Consider the following 21,288-nt stretch of genomic DNA (forward strand, 5'->3'; position numbering starts at 1 on the left):
TTTAGCCTAATAATTAATAGGGCATTAAGTATGACTAAATAATAATTCGCAGTTTGTATTTAGGGAATTTGAGCAACAATTTTAAATGGTAATTATCAATAACCTTCCGGGCGACCAAACGTCCGGCGACCAAAAGTCCGGCGACCAAACGGCCGAGTACTATTTTAAATGCGTGGCTATTAAATTGCGTGTATTAATAGGTTCTAAGACCAGCCCCAATAGGTTAATAACCGTGATGTAGGGACAGTGTTTTTATGGTGTCTATTTAATATAATTTTGACTTTTAAAACCCTCTCTGCAGTATTATTCAAATCGAGAAAGTAGACAGGGTTAGGGTTGCCTTTTCTCACCCATTTCATTCCAAATTCAAATTTGGCTCTGGTGTCTATTTTGTGAGGCACCGCTCTCATGGAACACGATGACACACATTCAGACATGTTGATCCAGAATATTTTATAGTTTGGTGCACAGCCCATGGGCATTTAACCATTTACTCCGATACAGACCGGTAGTTCTACAAAAATTAGTTTCCACTGTTATTTTAAAAGACCACCATGGTTCATTGTACAGCTACACTAATACTGAGTGGAGTGTGGACTTTTGCATGTTTGGAGTAGCCAGAAAAGCCTTTAAATCCCATTTCAATGGCTGACATGACCCTCTTTCAAACTGACCCAGTGAATAGTCACCACTCATTTAAATCCTGTGTAGCTCTCTTTTTAGCACTGCATTGTGTCCAATCATGGGTGACAATATGATTGTTTTTATAACCATATCATGTCTTCAATCTTAGAACCTCATGTGCTACATGACTATGTACTGTATGACCAATGTAACCAAGTGCAATATAGTTCAAGTATGGTGTCATGTTAAGCATTACAGCACGAACAGTCAGAAACACACTCAGGAAAGTTACTTTATATCTTCATACAATCTCACACAGACTCATCATGACACAAGGTGTGGAATGTATTTTTCCCCTCTACATTGTTTACTGAATTTTAAAACAACTTTTAATAACAGTCAAAACTCATAAGAAAATTACAAAAAAACATATCACTACATATCTGGATTTGCTGTTTGAAGTGTTGAGTGAATGAATATAGAAAGTACTAGTACTAGATACAATGCAATTGCAGTAGTATTGTACTTTGAAGAAAAGTAATCATAGTAGGGCCACCCTGTGGCCACAAAATATATGGCAATATTCGTCCCTAGCAGTAATAAATAATGAATTGGAACTTTTTTTTCATTTAAACTTAATTTTAAAAATTGAAAAGGTTAATCATATATTTTTTTAAATATTTTTCTGCTTTTATACTTTATACTTTCTTTATTTTTTTTTACATTATTTTTTGTTAATCCATTAATTTATTATAAAACAGTTTTTGAGTATTATGTTTTTTCTTTTTTTTTCTTTAAATGAACTACAATAGTCACTTGTCCTGACATACATTTAAGAACCACACATAACAGTGTTGGGTAATCTACAATACAGAAATTTGACGGCATCAGGAGATTAAAGATTATAAAGGATTAAGATTTGCAAATCAGCGGGCAGATACCACAATGTGAATCTCAATTACAGCAGTAATACCACTCAGAGCAAAAAATCTATCCTTGAAACTATGATGGGAAGTTAATCATTACAAACTTGTCTTCCAGGACTTTTTATTTATTTATTTTTACCCCACACAACGGTGTTACTCACAGTACCTATCTGATTTTACTTGCTGTTACACTGTTGTTTAATTTCACTGTGTATGGTTAAAATGATTGATGAGGTTCTTGATTATTGGGTTGCTGTTTTTATACCCATTTTTCTTTGGTATTCTCATTTGGTTGTAGGGTGGCCAAGTGATTAGGACGTCGGCCTCACAGTTCTGGGATAGAGGGTTCGATCCCAGGTTGCCATTCATTGTGTAGAGTTTGCATGTTCTTCCTGAGCTTGCGTGGGTTTTCTCCTGGCACTCCGCTTTCTTCCCACATCCCCAAAACATGCAAGGTAGGCCGGTTTGAACACTCAAAATGGCCCCTTGGTATGCATGGTTGTCCATCTTGTGCCCTTGCGATTGGCTAGCCATCGATTCAGGTGCCTATAGTTAGCTGGGATAGGCTCCAGCACCCCCTGCGGGCCTTGTGAGGATAATCGGTTCAGAATAATGAATGAATTTGATTTTAGCAGCAGTGCATGGTATTGGTTGCAACTTTGCTGGTCGAAAAATAAAAGAGAAAGCGAGCCATGTAGTGATGGAGGAGGGGAAAGAGGGGAGGGAGGGGATTTGAAGGGAGGGAGGGGAGAGAAAAGCGGAACCCGGATGCTGATGCTGACCGTATTGGATGAATAGACGAAGGCAGGCAGGCAGGAGGGGAGGCGGATTAAAGAGAAGGGAACGTTCCGGACCCGCAGAGTCCTAAATGAAGCCCATCCCGGCCGGGATGTGCAACTTCTGAAACGACATTTCTCCCCGATTTTTCTCTATCGGTCCTCTTATTTTGTATCTGGCGATAAAGGGGGCGATCCTATCGAGCATGGTCGAAACAAGGGAGGGTCTTCTCGCTGTCTAGCAGGCCATCTGAGGCGAGGATGCTCCCTGGATCAGCACTTTTCTCGGTTCTCCTGACCCAAATAGCGGATATCTCCGGACGGAAGCGGGCTGGGTTCGCATCTCTTTGACGACCCCCCGCCCCCGCCCCTCCCTTCTTCCTCTATTTCCTGATGCAGGGCCGAGGAGGGGGTGAGCCAAAGTGTGTACCGGATATTGGAAAAGCCATTCTGGATGCTGCTGCCGCTGCGATAATAGACGATTATCTGGACTAACGCCGAACGAGGACGTCAAGGCAAAAGAAAGAAAAGCCATCGGGAAGGAACAAGAAATGTATTTTTGACATTAGGATAGATGCGGGGGGCGGGGGGTCCCTGCAAATCGATCCGGCCATGGATTGAGACGTTCTGACTTGGGATATTTGAGACTCTGCACTTGCAGAAATCAATCTCGTTAGTCTTCCCGATGTAGTCTGAGTAAGATCAGAAACGCTTGCACTAAAAAAATAAGCAGTCAGCTCATTTATTCTAGAACAGGGAGTGGGATGGCTATTCCTATTTTTCCAAGCAAGCTCCACTGTCACGTCATCCTCCTCTGATCTGATCCCCACGTTTTTCCTACGTAAAAAAACGACCGCCCCCCGGTGAAAACCCATCATGGATCCGTACTTTAGCGAGTAGTTTTTTTGGGAGATTATTGTTCTTTTTGTTTTTTGTTTTTTACATCGGGGCAGGGGACTGGGGTGAAGCTCTCGGAGGCTTCTACGACGAACAAGTGAATGGGAGTAGCCTGCAGGAGGGCCCGGCGTCAGATCACGACCACCTCAGACGCCAAAGTCTCGTGGGATGAGCCTTGCTGCATTGCGAGGGGAATCGGACTCACGGCTCTCCTGATTGTCCGGATCCCAATCGGAATTTGCGTGCAATGTCGGGGAAGATGAGCAGCAAGGATCTGGGCCAGTCCAACCAGTATGTGGGGCCTTACCGGCTGGAGAAGACCCTCGGGAAGGGGCAGACTGGTAGGAAGCACCTTTCTCTTAGTTTTCATTTGATAATGTTTTCAAATGGCACTTGATTACTTTCTCGTTAGGATAAGTCACTTCATTAGGTTCCCCAACACAATGTAATAAGATGAAACATTGAATAATGTTGCTGTTTTATCGGGGCTGGCGCTTTATTAACCCTTTATAGGACGAGTGACTCGTTTTTGGTCATTTAATAAACATTTTGGCTCATGACACTGTATTATTTTAGTATTATTTAATTTATTATTCATAATTTTACTTTTTTAATGAATAAATACAATTAAACTTAGATAAAATGTTCAATCAAACTACATTTAAATGAATACAAATAGGGCTGGACTCTGGGTATGCCCCCATAACACTGCCTGCCATTGACAACTATAGACGTCCAATTCATTTGAAATGCTAGGAGCTAATGCTCATCTTTCAATTGGCCGGGAGGGGCGAAATAACTAATGTTCATTGGCACACTCCTAGTCAAAAAGGATTGGACTTCTAGGATCTACAATGGCTTCCAATGAGTTCAATGATGATCCCCTAGAGCACATGTGTCAAAGTGGCGGCCCGTGGGCCAAATCTGGCCCGCCGCATCATTTTGTGTGGCCCGGGAAAGTAAAACATGAGTACCGACTTTCTGTTTTAGGATCAAATTAAAATGAAGAGTAGATGGATATTAAATTTCCTGATTTTCCTCCTTTTAAATCAATAATTGTCATTTTTTAATCAAATTTTTCTGTGTTTTTAGTTAAAAAATCATTTTGTAAAATCTAAACATATATTAAAAAAAGCTAAAATAAACATTGTTTTAGATCTATAAAAAACTGAATATTCAGGGATTTTAATCCAGTTCTTTTCATCCATTTATAAATAAAAAATCTAAATATTATATCTAAAATGGTCCGGCCCACGTGAAATCAAGTTGACGTTAAAGCGGCCCGCGAACCAACCTGGGTCTGACACCCTTGCTTTAAAAGGTTAAACTGAATTGGCCCTATATGGTAGTCATTCATCATGTTCACTGACTTTGCGGCAGTGTTTATCATATTGGTAGATCGCACGAAAATAACATTTTGATCCCTCCCCTCTGTCTAATTTCCTTAGCTAGGCTCTTATGAATTTGACATGTCTACAGAAAGCTTTAGCTGCACAGGGGTGGCCAAACCGGTCCTCGGGGGCCGCTGTGGGTGCAGGTTTTTGTTCCAACCAATCCAGCACAGACACTTCGACCAATGAGATTTCTGCAGAAAACAAGAAGCACCTGACTGCAATCCACTGATTGCACTTGTAGGAAACCAGATTGGTGAAAAGGTGTCCTCTTGATGGGTTGGAATGAAAACCTGCACCCACAGCGGCCCTTTGTGGAATAGTTTGCCCACCCCAGCATTAGCGTAAATTGAGAGTGGATTTTCACCCCCGTTCCCTGCCGCTCCCATACATGTTGATAGGGTCTAATGTGAGGTATATCATTACAGAATTGCTGAGCTTTGTCAGTGGAAGGTTAACTCCTTGAAAAGTAGATCTTGGAGCAAAAAAAATTGAACACATCTGCAGTAAGTCATGTGTGGTACCTTTCCACAAATGTGGGCTTTGCCCACTCCTGAATTCTAACCCTAACAACAAAGTAGATCGTGCGAAGTTGGCTCATTGAAAAGTAGATCTTGGACCAAAAAAGAGGTGAGCGCCCCCTGATCAAGCCGGTCCTCAAGGGCCCTGGTGGATCCTTGTTTTTGTTAAAAACCGATCCAGCACAGAGAGGTTAACCAATGAGGTTTCTGCGAAAACAAACAGAACTTGATTACACTTATGAGACAAAGGATTGGTGAAAAGGTGTCTCTTTGTGGAATGGGTGGAAACCTCTGATTTGGACTTTTTCTGTGGGTATTGTAATTTTCAGTTGACTTCATCAACCACCTTGAGGTTCAACCACACACTTGCCATTTAGTTTTAATGACTGAATGTTTTTTTGTTGCTAGGATTAGTCACCATGTTGTTCTTTAATTGTGTATTTCTCTGTGTTTCAGGACTGGTGAAGTTAGGTGTCCACTGTATGACTGGACAGAAAGTGGCCATAAAGATTGTCAACAGAGAAAAACTGTCAGAATCAGTTCTTATGAAGGTACCTTATTTTAACTGCCGTTACAGTGGCTATCCACAAAACCACTTACTGTAATTACTCTGTCAATCTGTGTATAGGACTATTTTGTATACAGATCATTGAAGTTAACCTAATTGAGCTTTTTATTACTTATTACTTTATATCATGCCATTCTTAATTTTCCAAATGGTTTGTTTCTGCTCTTCAAACTTGAGGGAAATAAACACAGTATCAAATTCTAGAAAATGTAATAGAGTGAAATAGGAATAATTTCATCTTCATGGTTTTACGTTGTTAACTGCTATTCATGCAGTACATCTCAAGTCTAGTCCTGTCTGCGAGTTTATAATTTATTGGAAATATGCCAATTGATCACTCTGTTAAATTGCATATTGCACATCTAGCAGATATAGCTTTGCAGTTATAATTCAAATATAGCCTTCTAAAGTGCAGATTCTAATTTGTGTACGTGTGTTAGGGTTTAGGCAATACGTATGGGCATGAAATAAAATCTTTTTTTTTCACTCAAAATGAGATTTATCACTTTTTCTCCTTATTTTTTTGTGCAGAAATTCAGTTAAATAACTGAGAAATCACAAAACAAGTTTAACTCTGTAGGACACTCATTGTAAACATAGGTTGCCATTGACGGCGATGGACGCCTAATCCATTTTGACCGGGAATGGTGAATGAGAATTCATTTGTTCTCCCAGTCACAATGGTTGGACGTCTAGACACGTCAACAGGATTAAATCATGAGCATTCATAGCCAATTCTCCCAGTTTGAATGAATTTGGGCATCTTTTGTTGTCAATGGCAGCCCGTGAGTTGTGCAAAACTCCTGTCTTAATTTTTTTTTCTCTCTCACACTATAGTATGTGTTACCAGCCACTGAATCCATTTTTTTTAGTTTTTTTTAACATAGAAACAAACTCCTTCTCATGAAATAATCAATAGGATCTACTTCCTTTTTGGCCCAAAAAATGATTAAAAACCTAATTGATTATTTTTTTTCTAATCCTCAATGAAAAACTCAATCATAAAATTGATTTATTTGCCAGTACTAGTGTTGTTTTTTTCATTTGTTCAAAATTTCATCCAGTATAGCCCCAACAGGGTCTTCAATGGTTCTTTGGCCAGATGTCATTGTCAACCATAGTGGCTTTTTATTTAAGGTTGGAGGTTAACACAAACCACAACACAATGTTTGTCAATGCACGGGTTAGAGAAAAGTGGTGCTTCCAACCTTAGTGCTCGTATTTTATTTTTCCAACATACGTATACTAAACTACAAGAGCATTTTAAAGATTGGCTACGCAGTTAAAAATCAGGTTTTGTGTATGCCATTCATTTTAACCTGCTAGCAGGTGATTTCATGCATTTTGTCAACATAGTGCACATTGATTCTCAAATTATTATGAAATCTTCCCATCACAACTATCTATTTTACTAATTCTCTTTTGCATTCTGCTTCTTTTCTCCCATTGTTTCCTGGCTTAAAATGCAAAACCTTTAATGATGTCAACCACATCTGCTGACTATCTATTTTCCACCGTATTTACATATGTGCTCCTGCCTAATTATTTATTCTAACAACCCTTTCTCTATCTTTCTCCACTTCGCCCTATCCTGCTCTTCCCATCTCCCTCCATCTGTTACTGCAGGTGGAGAGAGAAATTGCAATTCTGAAACTAATTGAGCATCCTCATGTTCTGAAGCTGCATGATGTCTATGAAAATAACAAATATCTGTGAGTATCTCTGAATGAATCTGAACTAAAACGCTATTCACTTCATAAAACAGAATGAGGTTGCACTCTTCCTTGTGCCATGGACTATTACAAACGTCCAATCACGGAGTCTGTTTCATCCCTCTGTTTGGAATTGAAATGTCATTAGCAGTGGCAATGATTGAGTTAATAGTGGTATATTTTTAGGATTAATTTCTCGTTCCAAAGGCACTATTTTATCCTCACCTGCTTTCATATTCTTGGCTTTTATCTATGTGTTGTCCTGCCAGCTACCTGGTGTTGGAGCATGTGTCTGGTGGAGAGCTATTTGACTACTTGGTAAAAAAGGGCAGGTTGACCCCCAAAGAGGCCAGGAAGTTTTTCAGACAGATCATCTCCGCTCTGGATTTCTGCCACAGTTACTCCATATGGTCAGTGCTCTACAGTTAAAAACACCTTTGCCCTATTGTAGCTTAATATTAGTTTCACACACTTTTTAAACAATTTAAGTCATCTTGCAAAGACTGACCTGTAAAAGGCAATATGGACCCACAAGACTTTGAGACTAAGGCAGCAGAAGAAAATCAAAACATGACTGAAACTTACTTGCGATCAACAGTACATTGATTTAGTAATCTCATTTATTAGCCTTTTTTCAGGAAAGTGACTGTTTTTGAAAATGTAAAAGTTCCATCCCATACAAAACTAGCACCAATATTAACATTTGGTATACAAGTGTTGTCAATATGACCCATAATGTGATGTTCAGGTATTTGGATGCTGGGTCTCAAATATAATTATTATTTCATTATTAAATATTATTTTTACATGCTTTTTTAATGAAAAAAATAAATTGTAAGTTGGTAAAATATTAATAAAAATAAAATATATGCGTTCTTTTTAGTAATCTAATTAATTCCATTTTTAAAATAAGCATAAGCCAGCTGTTTTGACTGCAAAAAATGTTTTTTTTCCTTAATTGTTAATATGTGCCCATTTTGCGTGTATAGCCACAGAGACTTGAAACCTGAGAATCTTCTCCTGGATGAGAAGAATAACATAAGGATAGCAGATTTTGGTATGGCCTCACTACAGGTTGGGGACAGTCTACTAGAAACTAGTTGTGGGTAAGTCAGGTCACAATATTTTGCATTGAACTTCTTCCGCAGTGTATTGAGTATGCACATATACAAAGACAGACATGTATTTCAAAATCAGTTGGGCCACATTGTGTTAATTAAACAATAAACAGGGACAATTTTTATCTAAAAATGTTTCCCTCCCTCACAACAAATGCATTTGAAAACATTGTCTCATTTTCATTACAGATCTCCACATTATGCTTGCCCTGAAGTAATAAGGGTGAGTGGGCGTGCATGTGGGACATGTGTATATATCCAAGTTTGTATTTATTTATTTATTGTTTGTATGTTTAACAATCATTTGTCTTAGGGGGAGAAGTATGATGGTCGAAGGGCAGATGTGTGGAGTTGTGGAGTCATCCTATTTGCACTTCTTGTAGTAAGTATATTTTCAAATTTGATGTATTTTTAATCTTCCTTATTATTTTTCGCCCTCTCAACTGATTGGCTGCCATTGATGGTGATAGACACCCAATCACTATGATGGGAAAGTAGTGCACACTAGTCTTGTTTTTGTTATTGTTTTTTTTTCTTTTTTTCGGGGGGGACACGTTTCTAAAATTTCTTTCTTTTTAGGGTGCCTTGCCGTTTGACCATGACAACCTACGGCAGCTTCTTGAAAAGGTGAAAAGTGGAGTATTCCATATGCCCCACTTCATACCACCTGACTGTCAATCATTGCTAAAAGGGATGATAGAAGTCAACCCTGACAAGCGACTCACGGTAAGCTCACTAATTGCCATCTCATTGATTATTAGAAAAACTACATTCTTGTGCAGAGCAATTCGCTAAGAATATTTTATCTACTTAATATTTATAGTAGATGTAAAAATTTGAGTGGAACAACAATCCCTAGCATATAATTAAAAGATTCAAACATATTTTATTCTGTGCTTTGCTGAGTGCTTTAAAAAACAGATGGCTCAGAGGAGACAAAAAATTGCAAAGTAGACAAACATTCCCTTTTTAGGATCCCTGTGACTAGTAAGCCATAACTTTAAATAGCACACCAGGCCAGGTGTTGAAATTTGTTTAGGCGAAGGCAAAATAGAGGGCTAAATAGAGTTGCATTATATTGACTAATGCATGTTCGTATATTTAAAAAAATCATGATGTCATCACAAGGAATGAAGTGGATTACAGTGGAACAAAAGATTCCCTAAAACAAAGATTTTCTCTCATCAGTAGAGATTGTGTTACCATGGGTCGCAGATTTAGTAATCAAAACATTGCATTCATCTGATGAACTTCGTATTAATGGAGCCAGAAATGAGGTCAGACAGTTGGTCTCTCTCTTGTTGGACATTCAGTTCGCTTCACATAAACTGCCCATTAAACAGCAAATGTATAAACAAAGTTTAAATACACAATAAATCTTTTTTTGATAGAAAAATCATTCACTTGACACCCCTGTAGATCAAGGACCAGGCAAAAAAAAACAGGATCTGTTTGTACTCCAAAAGAAGTGTATTTAAACACAGCGTATTTGACTTGTTATTAAACATTTGAGATATACAGCAAACTGCAAGTAGTACTGGCTTTAAGATGCATATTTCCAACCTGAGTTGGAGTTTATTTATCACACAAAACATGGAAAAATTTGAAATAATTATTGTGTTTTAAGCAACCACTTAACTTTACCTAAGCAAGGTTTAAAAAAATATATCAGTGCAACTGACTGAGAATTTGGGAGTGTCCCTTAAAAGAACTATGCCTTTATTACACTGTCCTCTGGTGGTTAAAATGCACACACCAGAAGAAACCACACACTTATGTAATTGAATAATTCAGTGCCATTGACAATGATAGAAATCTAATCATAGGGTTTCTTTCCTTTTGCTGTGAATGTAAATTAGTACTTTTTAGACATTCATTCATTAGTTGCCAGCCCTGTGTTAGGTCTATAAACGTTAGATTCCTCTCAAACTAACTACAGAAAGCACGCACGAGGCAAACAGCATTTTTATGGCGAAGTTCTTCAGCCGTTGTGGTCAGGAGCACTTTCACTCATTCCGGAAAAACAGCTCGTTTATTAGGTCACGTGATCAAGCACGAATGAGTATCACATTTCAGTGAGCCTAAATGGCTACCCATCGCTCAACAAGTTGTAACTCAAACATCAAAACATAGAGCATAAATTAATTCATTAGTTAAACACATTTACTTCAACACGCATCCAGTTGAAATGGATTGGATACCGATCACAATCAGTGGCAGCTTTAGAGTTAAGTAATCATGGTTGACAAGTGGTGTAATTCTTTACATTCTGTTAAATGATGCCATTACCGTTAACAGCTATAGTTGTTTTCGAATTACTGCAAATAAAGGCGATTTTGATGGAGTCCAAGATGGTTATGACTTTCCAATGCCTGCCCACATTCTCTAGGTAGCATTAAATCAGGATAATGTTATCATCGTTTGTAATGACTTAACCACACACTGGACATGGAATTTAGAAAATGGCAGATATTGACACATATGTCTCTATTTTTACTGATTACAGCTAGAAGCAATACAGACCCACGCCTGGTACCAGTAAGTATGTCTTATTTAATTTTTTAAATTAATGTATTTTATTTTTTGCACATTCAATGACATAAATGAATCCGATTTTTTTTGTTTGCTTACCATGCTATCTTTTCACTGCATTAAATTGATTTACAAAATGTTAAACAACTGCCCTTAATAATGTTGGTTCACCTTGCTTATCAGTTAATCATTTACATGTAAAGGATTATTTTTTCCATCATAAAATGTACAGTATATGTGGTAACACTATCAATTGACATATTGCAATTTTAGCATTGTTGGAAAAAAAAAAATCAACTTGAAATAGTAGCATGATTTCCCTTTTTTTGACCTTCCAGGAGTGGTCGCAATGAACCGTGCCCTGAGCAGCCCCCACCTCGTCGTGTGTGTGTGACAAGGGTGCTATCATTGACTGACCTGGACCCTGATGTCTTGGAAAGCATGTACTCTTTAGGATGTTTCCGGGATCGGGTCAAACTCACACGTGATCTTACAAGCCAGGAGTGAGTAAATATATTATATAAAACACAACACTTTCAGGTTTGCAGATAATTTCCTCTGAAGGGCCATTAGAAAATGCATTGACTAATCAATTTTACATTTGTTTATTCTTTTGAGGGTTAAATAAGGCAAATATATGTTGCACTCCATTGTACATATGTTTGCATAATAGAAAACAAAATATAATTTGTATTTTAATCCTCAGAGTGTGTGCAATTTTCCACGTTCTGTGCATTTGGTTTTGCCTTGCTTGAACGCAAACTCCAATTAAAAATGAATTATCCCGACGTTGGTGTTCTTGTAATGTTTTTTTGTTTTGTTTTTGCAGAGAGAACCAGGAAAAAATGATTTACTACCTTCTGTTGGACAGAAAGGAGCGCTACCCTAGCTACGAGGATGAGGATTTGCCACCTAGAAATGATGCTGGTAAAACATAACAGTTACACACCCCAAAAATGAAATATGTGGCCTATCAATCTAGCTATATGCCCAATTTTCATTTTACCATGCAATTTGTGGTCAAAGACCCACCTAGGAAGCGTGTGGACTCTCCCATGTTGACTCGCCATGGGCGATGTAGACCAGAGAGGAAGAGCCTGGAAGTTCTCAGTGTCACTGAACAGGGCTCTCCTACTCCACCTCGCAGGAACTTGGACACTAATTCACACAGCCAAAGGTAGATCTCGAGAAAGTTGATATGCTCTATGGTATAGGTTTGACCCAATTCCAAATTGCTGTTGTATGCTCTTTCCAAAAGGTCGCGGTCAGTGAGTGGAGCGTCCACAGGTCTGTCTTCTAGTCCTCTCAGCAGTCCCAGGGTAAGCACATCTCTTTGTTCCCCTCTGTTTTGGTGAGCACATTGCCTACTATATACACTGAAAGACACCCAATCCATTTGAAGTGGGAAGATTGGCAGTAAATGATCATGTTTAAACAAATGAATTAAAGGCAATTCACCCGAGAAAAAATTAGAACTACGAAACTGTAAATGGCAAATGTATGTGCCTTTTGGAACTATTCATTTAGTTGACCTCCAATACGAATTCATCTTATTATTATTTTATTATTAAATATAATTTCCTTTTTCAATTAAAGGATATTTTGAACAGAATTTTTATTTGTTTACATTTTTAAGCAAAAAAAGAAGTCTATCTGATTATTTCTGTAATCTATAAAATTATTTTTTTTAAAAAGGGGGAACTCTAAATATTCTCATTTAAATCTTTATTATTTTTTCAATCGTTATTTCAGGAAAAAAGAAGGCAGTGTTTGATTTCTCTAGTCGTGGATAAAGGCAAATAATTAAGTTCATCATTAATTTAAATGAGGAGTTAAAGACAAGTAATGCAATTCATCATTCATTCTGCTACCTGAAAAATCTCATCCATGCATCATTTCATGACCATTGCTCTCTCTCTCTCTCCCTCTCTCACCTCTCCACACCATGTCAGAGCCCGGTCTTCACTTTCAACCAATCAGAAGTGGCATCAGCTCCCTCCTTTAAAGACCCCAAAGCAACAAGTGCCATCACTGCTCGGTCTAACCGCCCGGTGCCCGACCCCAAAACTCAGACCCTGCCATCCAAAGGCCCCGCTGAGCGTCCCCATCTCAACTCCATGAAGTCCCTCCCTCTCCAGACCCCGGGCACTCCATCACCATCCCCTTCTCCTCTCCTCTCGCCCACCCCACGCTTTTTCAACTTCCCCTCACCATCGATCTTCAAGTCCAAAAATACACATTCATCCTCTAACTCCTCTGCCACCGCTCCTCCTGTGTCGCAGGTCACACCACAAGGCTCACCTCTCCCCACCCCGTTGGGCACACCTGTGCACCAAATCCAACACCCTTCGTCTACTACCCCTCCTTCCTCTTCCTCCTCATCTTCTTCTCCCAGAGGGGATGGGTCTGGAGGGGCTTCTCTGTCACTGACACCACCCTCCAGCCCAGGTAGCAGTGGCGGTTTGGCCTCCTCTAGCTCCGCCCACTGGAGAACAAGGCTCAACTCTTTCAAAAACAACCTGTTGGGCTCGCCGCGCTTCCACCGCCGCAAACTCCAAGGTAAGAGATTTTTGACAGTTCAACAATGTCTACTTCAGGTCTTCGACTGAATGGATTTTTTTTCTATTGTTTCGGAAAATAAATCTGAATAACAATGGCAAATTTGGGTTTACTAGCATATTTTTTCCACCAAATCCTTTTCAATCTATCTATCTCTATAACAGGGGTGTCAGATTCAGGTTGGTTTGCGAGCCGTTTTAACGTCAACTTGATTTCACGTGGGCCGGACCATTTTAGATATAATATTTAGATTTTTTTTAAATAAATGGATTAAAAGAACTGGATTAAAAGCCCTAAATATTCAGTTTTTTTATAGATCTAAAACAATGTTTATTTTTGCTTTTTTATATATATATTTAGATTTTACAAAATGATTTTTGAACTAAAAACAGAAAAAAATGATTAAAAAATTACAATTATTGATTTAAAAGGGGGAAATTTTATATACATCTATACTCTTCATTTTAATTTGATCCTAAAACAGAAAGTCGGCACTCATGATTTACTTTCCCGGGCCACACAAAGTGATGCGGCGGGCCAGATTTGGCCCCCGGGCCGCCACTTTGACACATGTGCTCTATAATAAAGGATTTGTCACTTTTGAATTCTGTCTCTCGCTGTACAGAACTATATGCTTTTTCTCATCTATTTTGCAGTCCCAACATCAGAGGACATGTCCAGTCTGACTCCAGAGTCCAGCCCAGAGTAGGAACATGTCCATGTTACCTTTTTCTTCATTTTTTTTCAAGACTACATTGATGATATACTGTTTTGTTTATGCTCTGATCAAATATTTGAAATGTAACTATTTTTTACAGACTGGCAAAAAGATCCTGGTTTGGAAATTTCATCAGTCTGGAGAAAGAGGAGCAAATCTTTGTTTTAATTCGAGACAAACCCCTCAGCTCAATTAAGGCCGATATTGTTCATGCGTTTCTCTCTGTAAGTAAAACCAGATTTTCACAGTAAAAAAAAAAGTTAATCTGTCAGTGCCATTGACAGTGCTAGGGAAGGGAAGGTAAGAGTGATAAAAAATATATTTTCCCTGCATTTCCAGATCCCTTCTCTAGGTCACAGTGTAGTGTCTCAGAACAGTTTCCGGGCTGAGTACAAGTCCTCTGGTGGCCCCTCTGTCTTCCAGAAACCTGTCAAGTTCCAGGTATTGTTGTTTTTATTCACCCCTGTTCTTCTTTCCATCTTACAAATCAATCTCAAAATACTGCACATTTATTTGGGTGCTTTGAAATCAGATTGTGTGCCAGTATTCTGGTTAAAAAAGCTTAGCTCTGTCTTCCTTTTCAGGTTGACATTGGTTTCTCTGAAGGAGACAGGGAGCTGGAAAGGGAACGAGCAGAAAGGGAAGGCAGAAGAGCGGTGGGCATATACAGCGTCACCTTCACTCTTTTAACAGGTAGACTGATCTATTTATAGTTGAGGGAACAGAAATCACATTGGAAACATTTGGTCCATAAAAGCAAGACATTCAGATTTGCAGAATGCTATCGCTGCCACAGTTTTTATCTGAAAACAAAAGAAAAACATAGAATTGCAACAAAATTCCATAAAACTTCCCCATACACTCATTTCCAAATAGTGCATTCAAATCCCATAATTGTTCAATCCTATTGATTTTCAACTTGGACCTTTAGAAAATCTCTATTGGTGAGTGATCATTATTTTTGACAAAAAACTTGCTCAAGTTCCTCCAAAGTTAAACAGAAAGTGACTCAAAAATGCTCCCCAACCATCAGAGAGTGACTCCAAATTTATGGAAAGAGACGTGTAGGTGCCCCAAATCCAATCAGAAGAGATCTGAAATCAACAGGGTGTGACCACAAATGCCCTAGCCTAGACCAAGGGTGTCAGACTCTGGTTGGTTTGCGGGCCGCGTTAACGTCAACTCGATTTCATGTGGGCCGGACCATTTTAGATATAATATTTAGATTTTTTTTATAAATGGATTAAAAGAACTGGATTAAAAGCCTTGAATATTCAGTTTTTTATAGATCTAAAACAATGTTTATTTTAGCTTTTTTTAAATATATTTTTAGATTTTACAAAATGATTTTTGAACTAAAATCACAGAATAAATGGATTAAAAAATTACAATTATTGATTTAAAAGGGGGAAAATCAGGAAATTTAATATAGGTCTATACTCTTCATTTTAATTTGATCCTAAAACAGAAAGTCGGCACTCATTATTTACTTTCCCGGGCCACACAAAATTATGCGGTGGCCCAGATTTGGTCCCCGGGCCGCCACTTTGACACATGTGCCCTAGACTCATCAGCAAATAACCAACGAACAAGAACTGACCCTGAAATGTCCCAAACCAACAGGAAGTGGCAAGAAACTGACTCACACTTAACTCTTTGCCCACCATTGACAACATTAGACATCAAAATAGTTTAAACTGGGCACTAGCAGTGAAAGCTCATCTTTCAGCACCATGGACAGCGCTAAATCTACCCATATATAATGATTGATTACATTTTCTCATGCAGAATATACAGTCAATTTAATCTTTCAAAGATATCTGAAATTTGCTTGATTTGATTGGAAGGTGAGAAACACCATTATTCAATTCACCCTTGCTGATTTAATTTTCCTCTGAATATTTGTTTCAGGTCCTAGTCGCAGATTCAAGAGGGTGGTGGAAACCATTCAAGCTCAGCTCCTTAGTACTCATGATCAGCCTTCTGTGCAGGCACTGGCTGGTGTGTAACTGGCAAAAACACTAGAATCTGTACCCATAGTAATGTTTTTAAGGAGCAGAATAATTAATTTAATAAATTAATTATTTATCCTTCCACTGCTGACAAAAATCCTAGAGAAAACACTGTCTACGTAGATACTGCGTACTTGTTCTTATGTTATTTCTCAACTTTTATGTCTATGTACACTACAGATGAGAAGAATGGCAAACCTTCCCGCCAGCCTAGCACACCTTCACGTCAGAATTCCAAGCGTTCTGAAAGCGGATCGGATCGGTGCGAGAAGGAATGTACAGTGGAAGCGGCGAGTGGAGGGGGCAGCAATGGTGCCAACATCTTACAAAGGCAAGGATCAGGAAAAGACAAGACCAGACTTCTCTCCACATCCAATGGGACGCAGTGACACCCGTGAAAAGAATGCTTTGATGAAGAGGCTGGAGAGCTCCACTTTCCGAGATACCCCCCACCCCCTCCCCTACATGCACACACACGCTATTTGTCCATCAGTCCCTCAAGATGGATTGAAAAGGGGCGAAGATTTTACGGAAGGCTCTGTGGATGAGCTGATCTTTTCTCTGTCCTTAAGGGCAAATCAAAGGCAAGATTTCCTCCCTAAAAATCCCACTTTACCTGAAAATCTCACAAGAAAAACACTTCACTTGCTAATGGAAAGGAAAAAAAAGCACATGATCTGCTCACTAACGTACTGGATGCTTCACATAATTCACACTGTGCTGCAAACCTCTAATCAATGTCCAATGCACAGAGCACCTCAAGACATTTTCATTTATCGTCTCATGAATGGCCCTCAACATTACCTTTCACCTAACACGATTGGTCACATGATCTAATGGAATGTCTAATTCAATGGAGCAACAAAACAACAAAACTTGTCTTGGGAAAAGGAGACTACCGAATAAGGCTGGATTAACTCATTGACTGCCATTGACGGTGAATGACATCCAATCCGCATGAACTAGGAAAGGTGGCACCGAATGCACGTAAATTCATTTGCTGCCAACCCTTCTAGTTCGCATAGGTTGGACGTCTACTAGTGACAAACTCATTTTAATTTCACACTGAGGTGGATCTTATGGAGTGGGGCATAACGTAACCTGCTAGTTAATGTACGTTTTACATCTGTATATCAAAAACAAGGCCCCCGATGCATCTTTCTTGGATTGTATGAGATTTAATAAGTCTCACAATTATTTCTGAATTATAATGATTAACACTATGATACCATATTGCCTTTAACGAAGGAGAAATAGTGGATCACTCTTTAGATCTATCCCCATTTTCCACTCACAATGCACACCCACATTTAGAGTCTCGGAGCAAAAGAAAAAAGTAAACGTAGACATTAGAGAGGGAGACAAAACAAATAATGGCTCATAATAGGCCACTGAAGGACACAATAGTAGAAGAAATGCCTCTTCAATCAATTTAGAGATGGCAATGAAAGTTATTTTATTTATTGTCAATAGGATTATCTGGATGAAGTTGCCCAATATGTTTACATGTGTGTACTTGTTTTTCAACCTTTTTTTATTATTTTCAGTCCTCAGATCCATTCAAATATTCCAACATTAGGAAATCACTCACCCAGAGTCTACCTAAGACAATAATAACAGAGTATAATTAAACCAAGAGTTCCCTAAGACTGAAAGTACTTTTCCAAAGATTGCTGCTTCTCAAGCTAAATTACTTTGAAATAAATTCATTCAAAAAGTAGTGTTGCACCGATACCATAATTTTTTTGGCTTCCAATACAATTCTAATACCTTCTAAATCCTTTCTGCTATCCACCAATGGCAAAACTGTACCGATACCACGTTTAAAAAAGAATGCACTGAAAGAACATTTCTTTTAAGAATAAATTACTGCGTACTCACTTGAATGTAAAATGTATGCTAACTACTTAAAAAGACAAATACAAACAGAATGAATCCAGTCCAACTTTTTATTGCTTACCTGGTATATGTCACACACAAAAAAAATCCTCCAAAACTTCATACTCACTTAAATTATAGAACATGAGCTTACCTCAAGTACTATTCACTTACGCTAGCAGACCACAAGTTCACTCGTCTACTTTTCCACTTTTTCTCCCCTAACAAAGCTAAAAAAATTATAGATCTCCATTTCAATGTCAGTGTTAAGAAAATGTTCCATCTGAAAAATGAGAACATTTGACAACACTGTCCAGATTATACTTTAAGAATTAAAACCTCTCCTCGGCTCAAAACATTACAGGACTTGACCCTTCTTCTAGTTTATAAAACAATGTTCAATGACTTTTAGGGTTTTTTTCTTCTACCTTTTCGCTTCTTCATTTTTGTTGTGTTCTACTTGTTTTCTTAGGCAGTGTTCATAATTACCGGTCATCTTGGGTATGGCAACAAGAGCTGATTTTTCTTTTAAATCAGCAGCTTGCATAGCTGTCGGTTAGAAACTAAATGTTACAAAGTACATGATGAGCAGCATCAGTATATTATTTCTTAATACACATTGATATTGAGTACGTCATTTTTAATGCTGTATCAGTCCGGTACGACACTAGTAAAAAGTGGCTGATAACAATATCAACATTTTGCCATTGTTTCTACCTATTTAAACTAAATGCTTTGGATTTATTTGTGCTACAACAGCCACTCGATGCGTTTTTTTGTTCAGCCCATCTGTTTTTTTTTTTACATTCCCCATTACTGTGTTTTTTTTTAATGTTTCTTATAGCTACAATATATAGTGGGGTCCATTTCACAAGCAAGTTTGATGAAAACTGAGTATTTTAATTCTGCAATTCTGCGTTTTTGATTGTCACAAAGGATGAATATTGAAATCAGAGAAAGGCAAGACTGTTAAAGAAATGGGTGTCATTAAAACTTTGTGTCTGTTATTCAGACAAGAGAGTGTCTAAGTTGCTCTGGAGCAGGTTGAACTTCAAGTTTTTCAACGTCTCCACCCTTTTTTTCGGACCCAAAGGCCATTTGATTTCATCATTCAGTCAGCAGGGGGATTTTGGGGAAGTAAGCACAGGAATTTTATTATTCAGGTAGTTTTACAAAATATTTTTATCATGTTGCATGTTTTTCAGCATGATAAAAATATGTAGATTCAGATAAAATGATATTGTACAACCACCTGACATAATGGAGTCATTCTACTCATTTGTGGGTGAATGAAGTGAAGCTCCATTACAATACGTTCATATTATATTCTGTTAATGCTGTGCTATGGGCTCAGACTGATCAGTAATTTGAGATATTTCTTCATTACATCTAGGATTTTCCTTTTTTTGTTTGATTTTGCCATTTTCCATGATCTCTTTTGTCATATGAGTCCATTAAATGATTAATTGCATCAGGGCTCCATTGATAATGGCTTTTCATAGTACTTTGAAATACTTTGAGTTGATCAGATCAGCTGTTATGGAACTGAAATTGCAGAATTCAGAGGTAGACTTGGAGTTTATTGAAACTGCTTTGTGAAATAGACCCCAAAAATATGACAAAACCTATTATTTACTGCTATGATTACATTAGACTCCTATGACCGAATGAATTTAGGAATGAATTGATTTATAGTCACAATGGAAAGAGTGATAGTAGACCAGAAGTATTTGTCATTAACAATTACAAAAAAATCCAAAGTGTTATCACCAAATTTAAAGTAAACAAATATTTGGAAACTATCCATAAACAATGATTTAACTCATTGGCTGCCATTGATGGTGACAGATGTCAAATCCATTTTAACTTGGAAGGCTGGAACGGTTGTTCATACGCCGCAAGCCCTCCAAGTTTAAATGGAATGGACAACTTCTAACGACAAACTCATTTGAATTAACAGCAGAAGGATGAAAAGAGCCAGATTGGATGTTTATCATTGTCTATCACATTCAAAGCATTATTACCACCGATAACAATGTATTGTTTCTAAAGGGCAAAAAAACAAACAAACAAAAACAGTAAATGTAAAACACATTGATTGTGACACTTCTGTCATTGTAAAATTCAAGTCTCAGGATTGTTTTCCCTTCTTTGTACTTTTCCTTGATCTTTCTGTGTTTTCATGCCACCAGCAAATAGGCACTATCAATCAGTTTAATGTCTATGTATTTATTTTTTCTGTTATGTATTATTTATTAAGTTATGATGCTATTTCATGGACCGCAATAGCTTTCCATATTGTGAAAATTAATGCTGCAAAAACACCTGTCAGTGTTATCATGTTATGTTCTTTATTTTAAACCCGCATTACGTACAATGTTATTCTTTGCCACTGTAAATTAGTTACACCTCCAAAGATAAAATTTTCACACATACTCAAGATAGGTTTTAAGCTTAGTTTACTTTCCTCTGAAATTGTCTTTGATAGTTATGGTATAAAAGAGCTCAAGATACGGAATGTTTCTGGAATGCAAGATAAATTGGGGCAAACGTGCATGTAACACTGTTCAGATCACAGGCACGACACTTCAAAAATTAAAAATAATTCCTAGCAACACGAGCAAAGTCTTTCACTCCACGCAAAAATAGCGATTAGCGGGATTGTTTACTTTTTGGTTTGAATAGAATGATAGATAAAGTCTTTACATGCTATTGCTGCATGTTAACATTTGTGTTTGGCTTTAAGCAACACTTTTTGAGTGCAGTCTTTCTATCGAATTCCATTTGGCTTATTATTTTACATTACGACAACAAGAAAATAACAATATTTGTAAGTTTCTGTTAATGGATTCAAAATGGTGCATATACATTCCTAATGTGTTCGCATTTATTTCCTGACATGCACTGAAGAGAAATATCGCAATAGTTACTAGCAGTCCTTTTGACTATTTCCTCTTTGTGTAGTTGTGTTAGTTCTTTAAAAAAAATGAAACTTGACATATTCAACCGAAAGTGTCATAGCTTTTTCGAAGGGAGCGTTTTTTTCTCCATTTCAT

The 21,288-nt window shown here is 37.9% G+C and overlaps 1 protein-coding gene across 3 annotated transcripts; it reads left to right on the forward strand.

Moving 5' to 3' along the window:
• The first annotated feature begins 2,353 nt into the window (after positions 1-2,353).
• On the forward strand, positions 2,354-20,847 carry brsk1b (BR serine/threonine kinase 1b). 3 transcript variants are annotated; one of them, XM_077618975.1, is made up of 20 exons: positions 2,354-3,564; positions 5,592-5,686; positions 7,330-7,415; positions 7,685-7,825; positions 8,405-8,521; positions 8,723-8,756; positions 8,847-8,915; positions 9,113-9,259; positions 11,040-11,071; positions 11,404-11,568; positions 11,895-11,992; positions 12,092-12,242; positions 12,324-12,384; positions 13,018-13,624; positions 14,281-14,329; positions 14,443-14,566; positions 14,682-14,783; positions 14,927-15,035; positions 16,254-16,343; positions 16,535-20,847. In XM_077618975.1, exons 1-20 carry the CDS (start codon positions 3,471-3,473, stop codon positions 16,741-16,743), a joined length of 2,580 nt encoding a protein of 859 aa, XP_077475101.1. In that variant the 5' UTR covers positions 2,354-3,470; the 3' UTR covers positions 16,744-20,847. The 3 variants fall into 3 exon arrangements, with proteins under 3 accessions (XP_077475101.1, XP_077475103.1, XP_077475102.1); XM_077618977.1 differs by having other exon boundaries at positions 13,348-13,624; XM_077618976.1 differs by lacking the exon at positions 2,354-3,564 and adding an exon at positions 4,908-5,244.
• The last annotated feature ends 441 nt before the right edge of the window (positions 20,848-21,288 follow it).

The sequence above is a fragment of the Stigmatopora argus genome, chromosome 14, assembly GCF_051989625.1.
Source record: "Stigmatopora argus isolate UIUO_Sarg chromosome 14, RoL_Sarg_1.0, whole genome shotgun sequence".
Taxonomy (NCBI): Eukaryota; Metazoa; Chordata; class Actinopteri; order Syngnathiformes; family Syngnathidae; genus Stigmatopora; species Stigmatopora argus.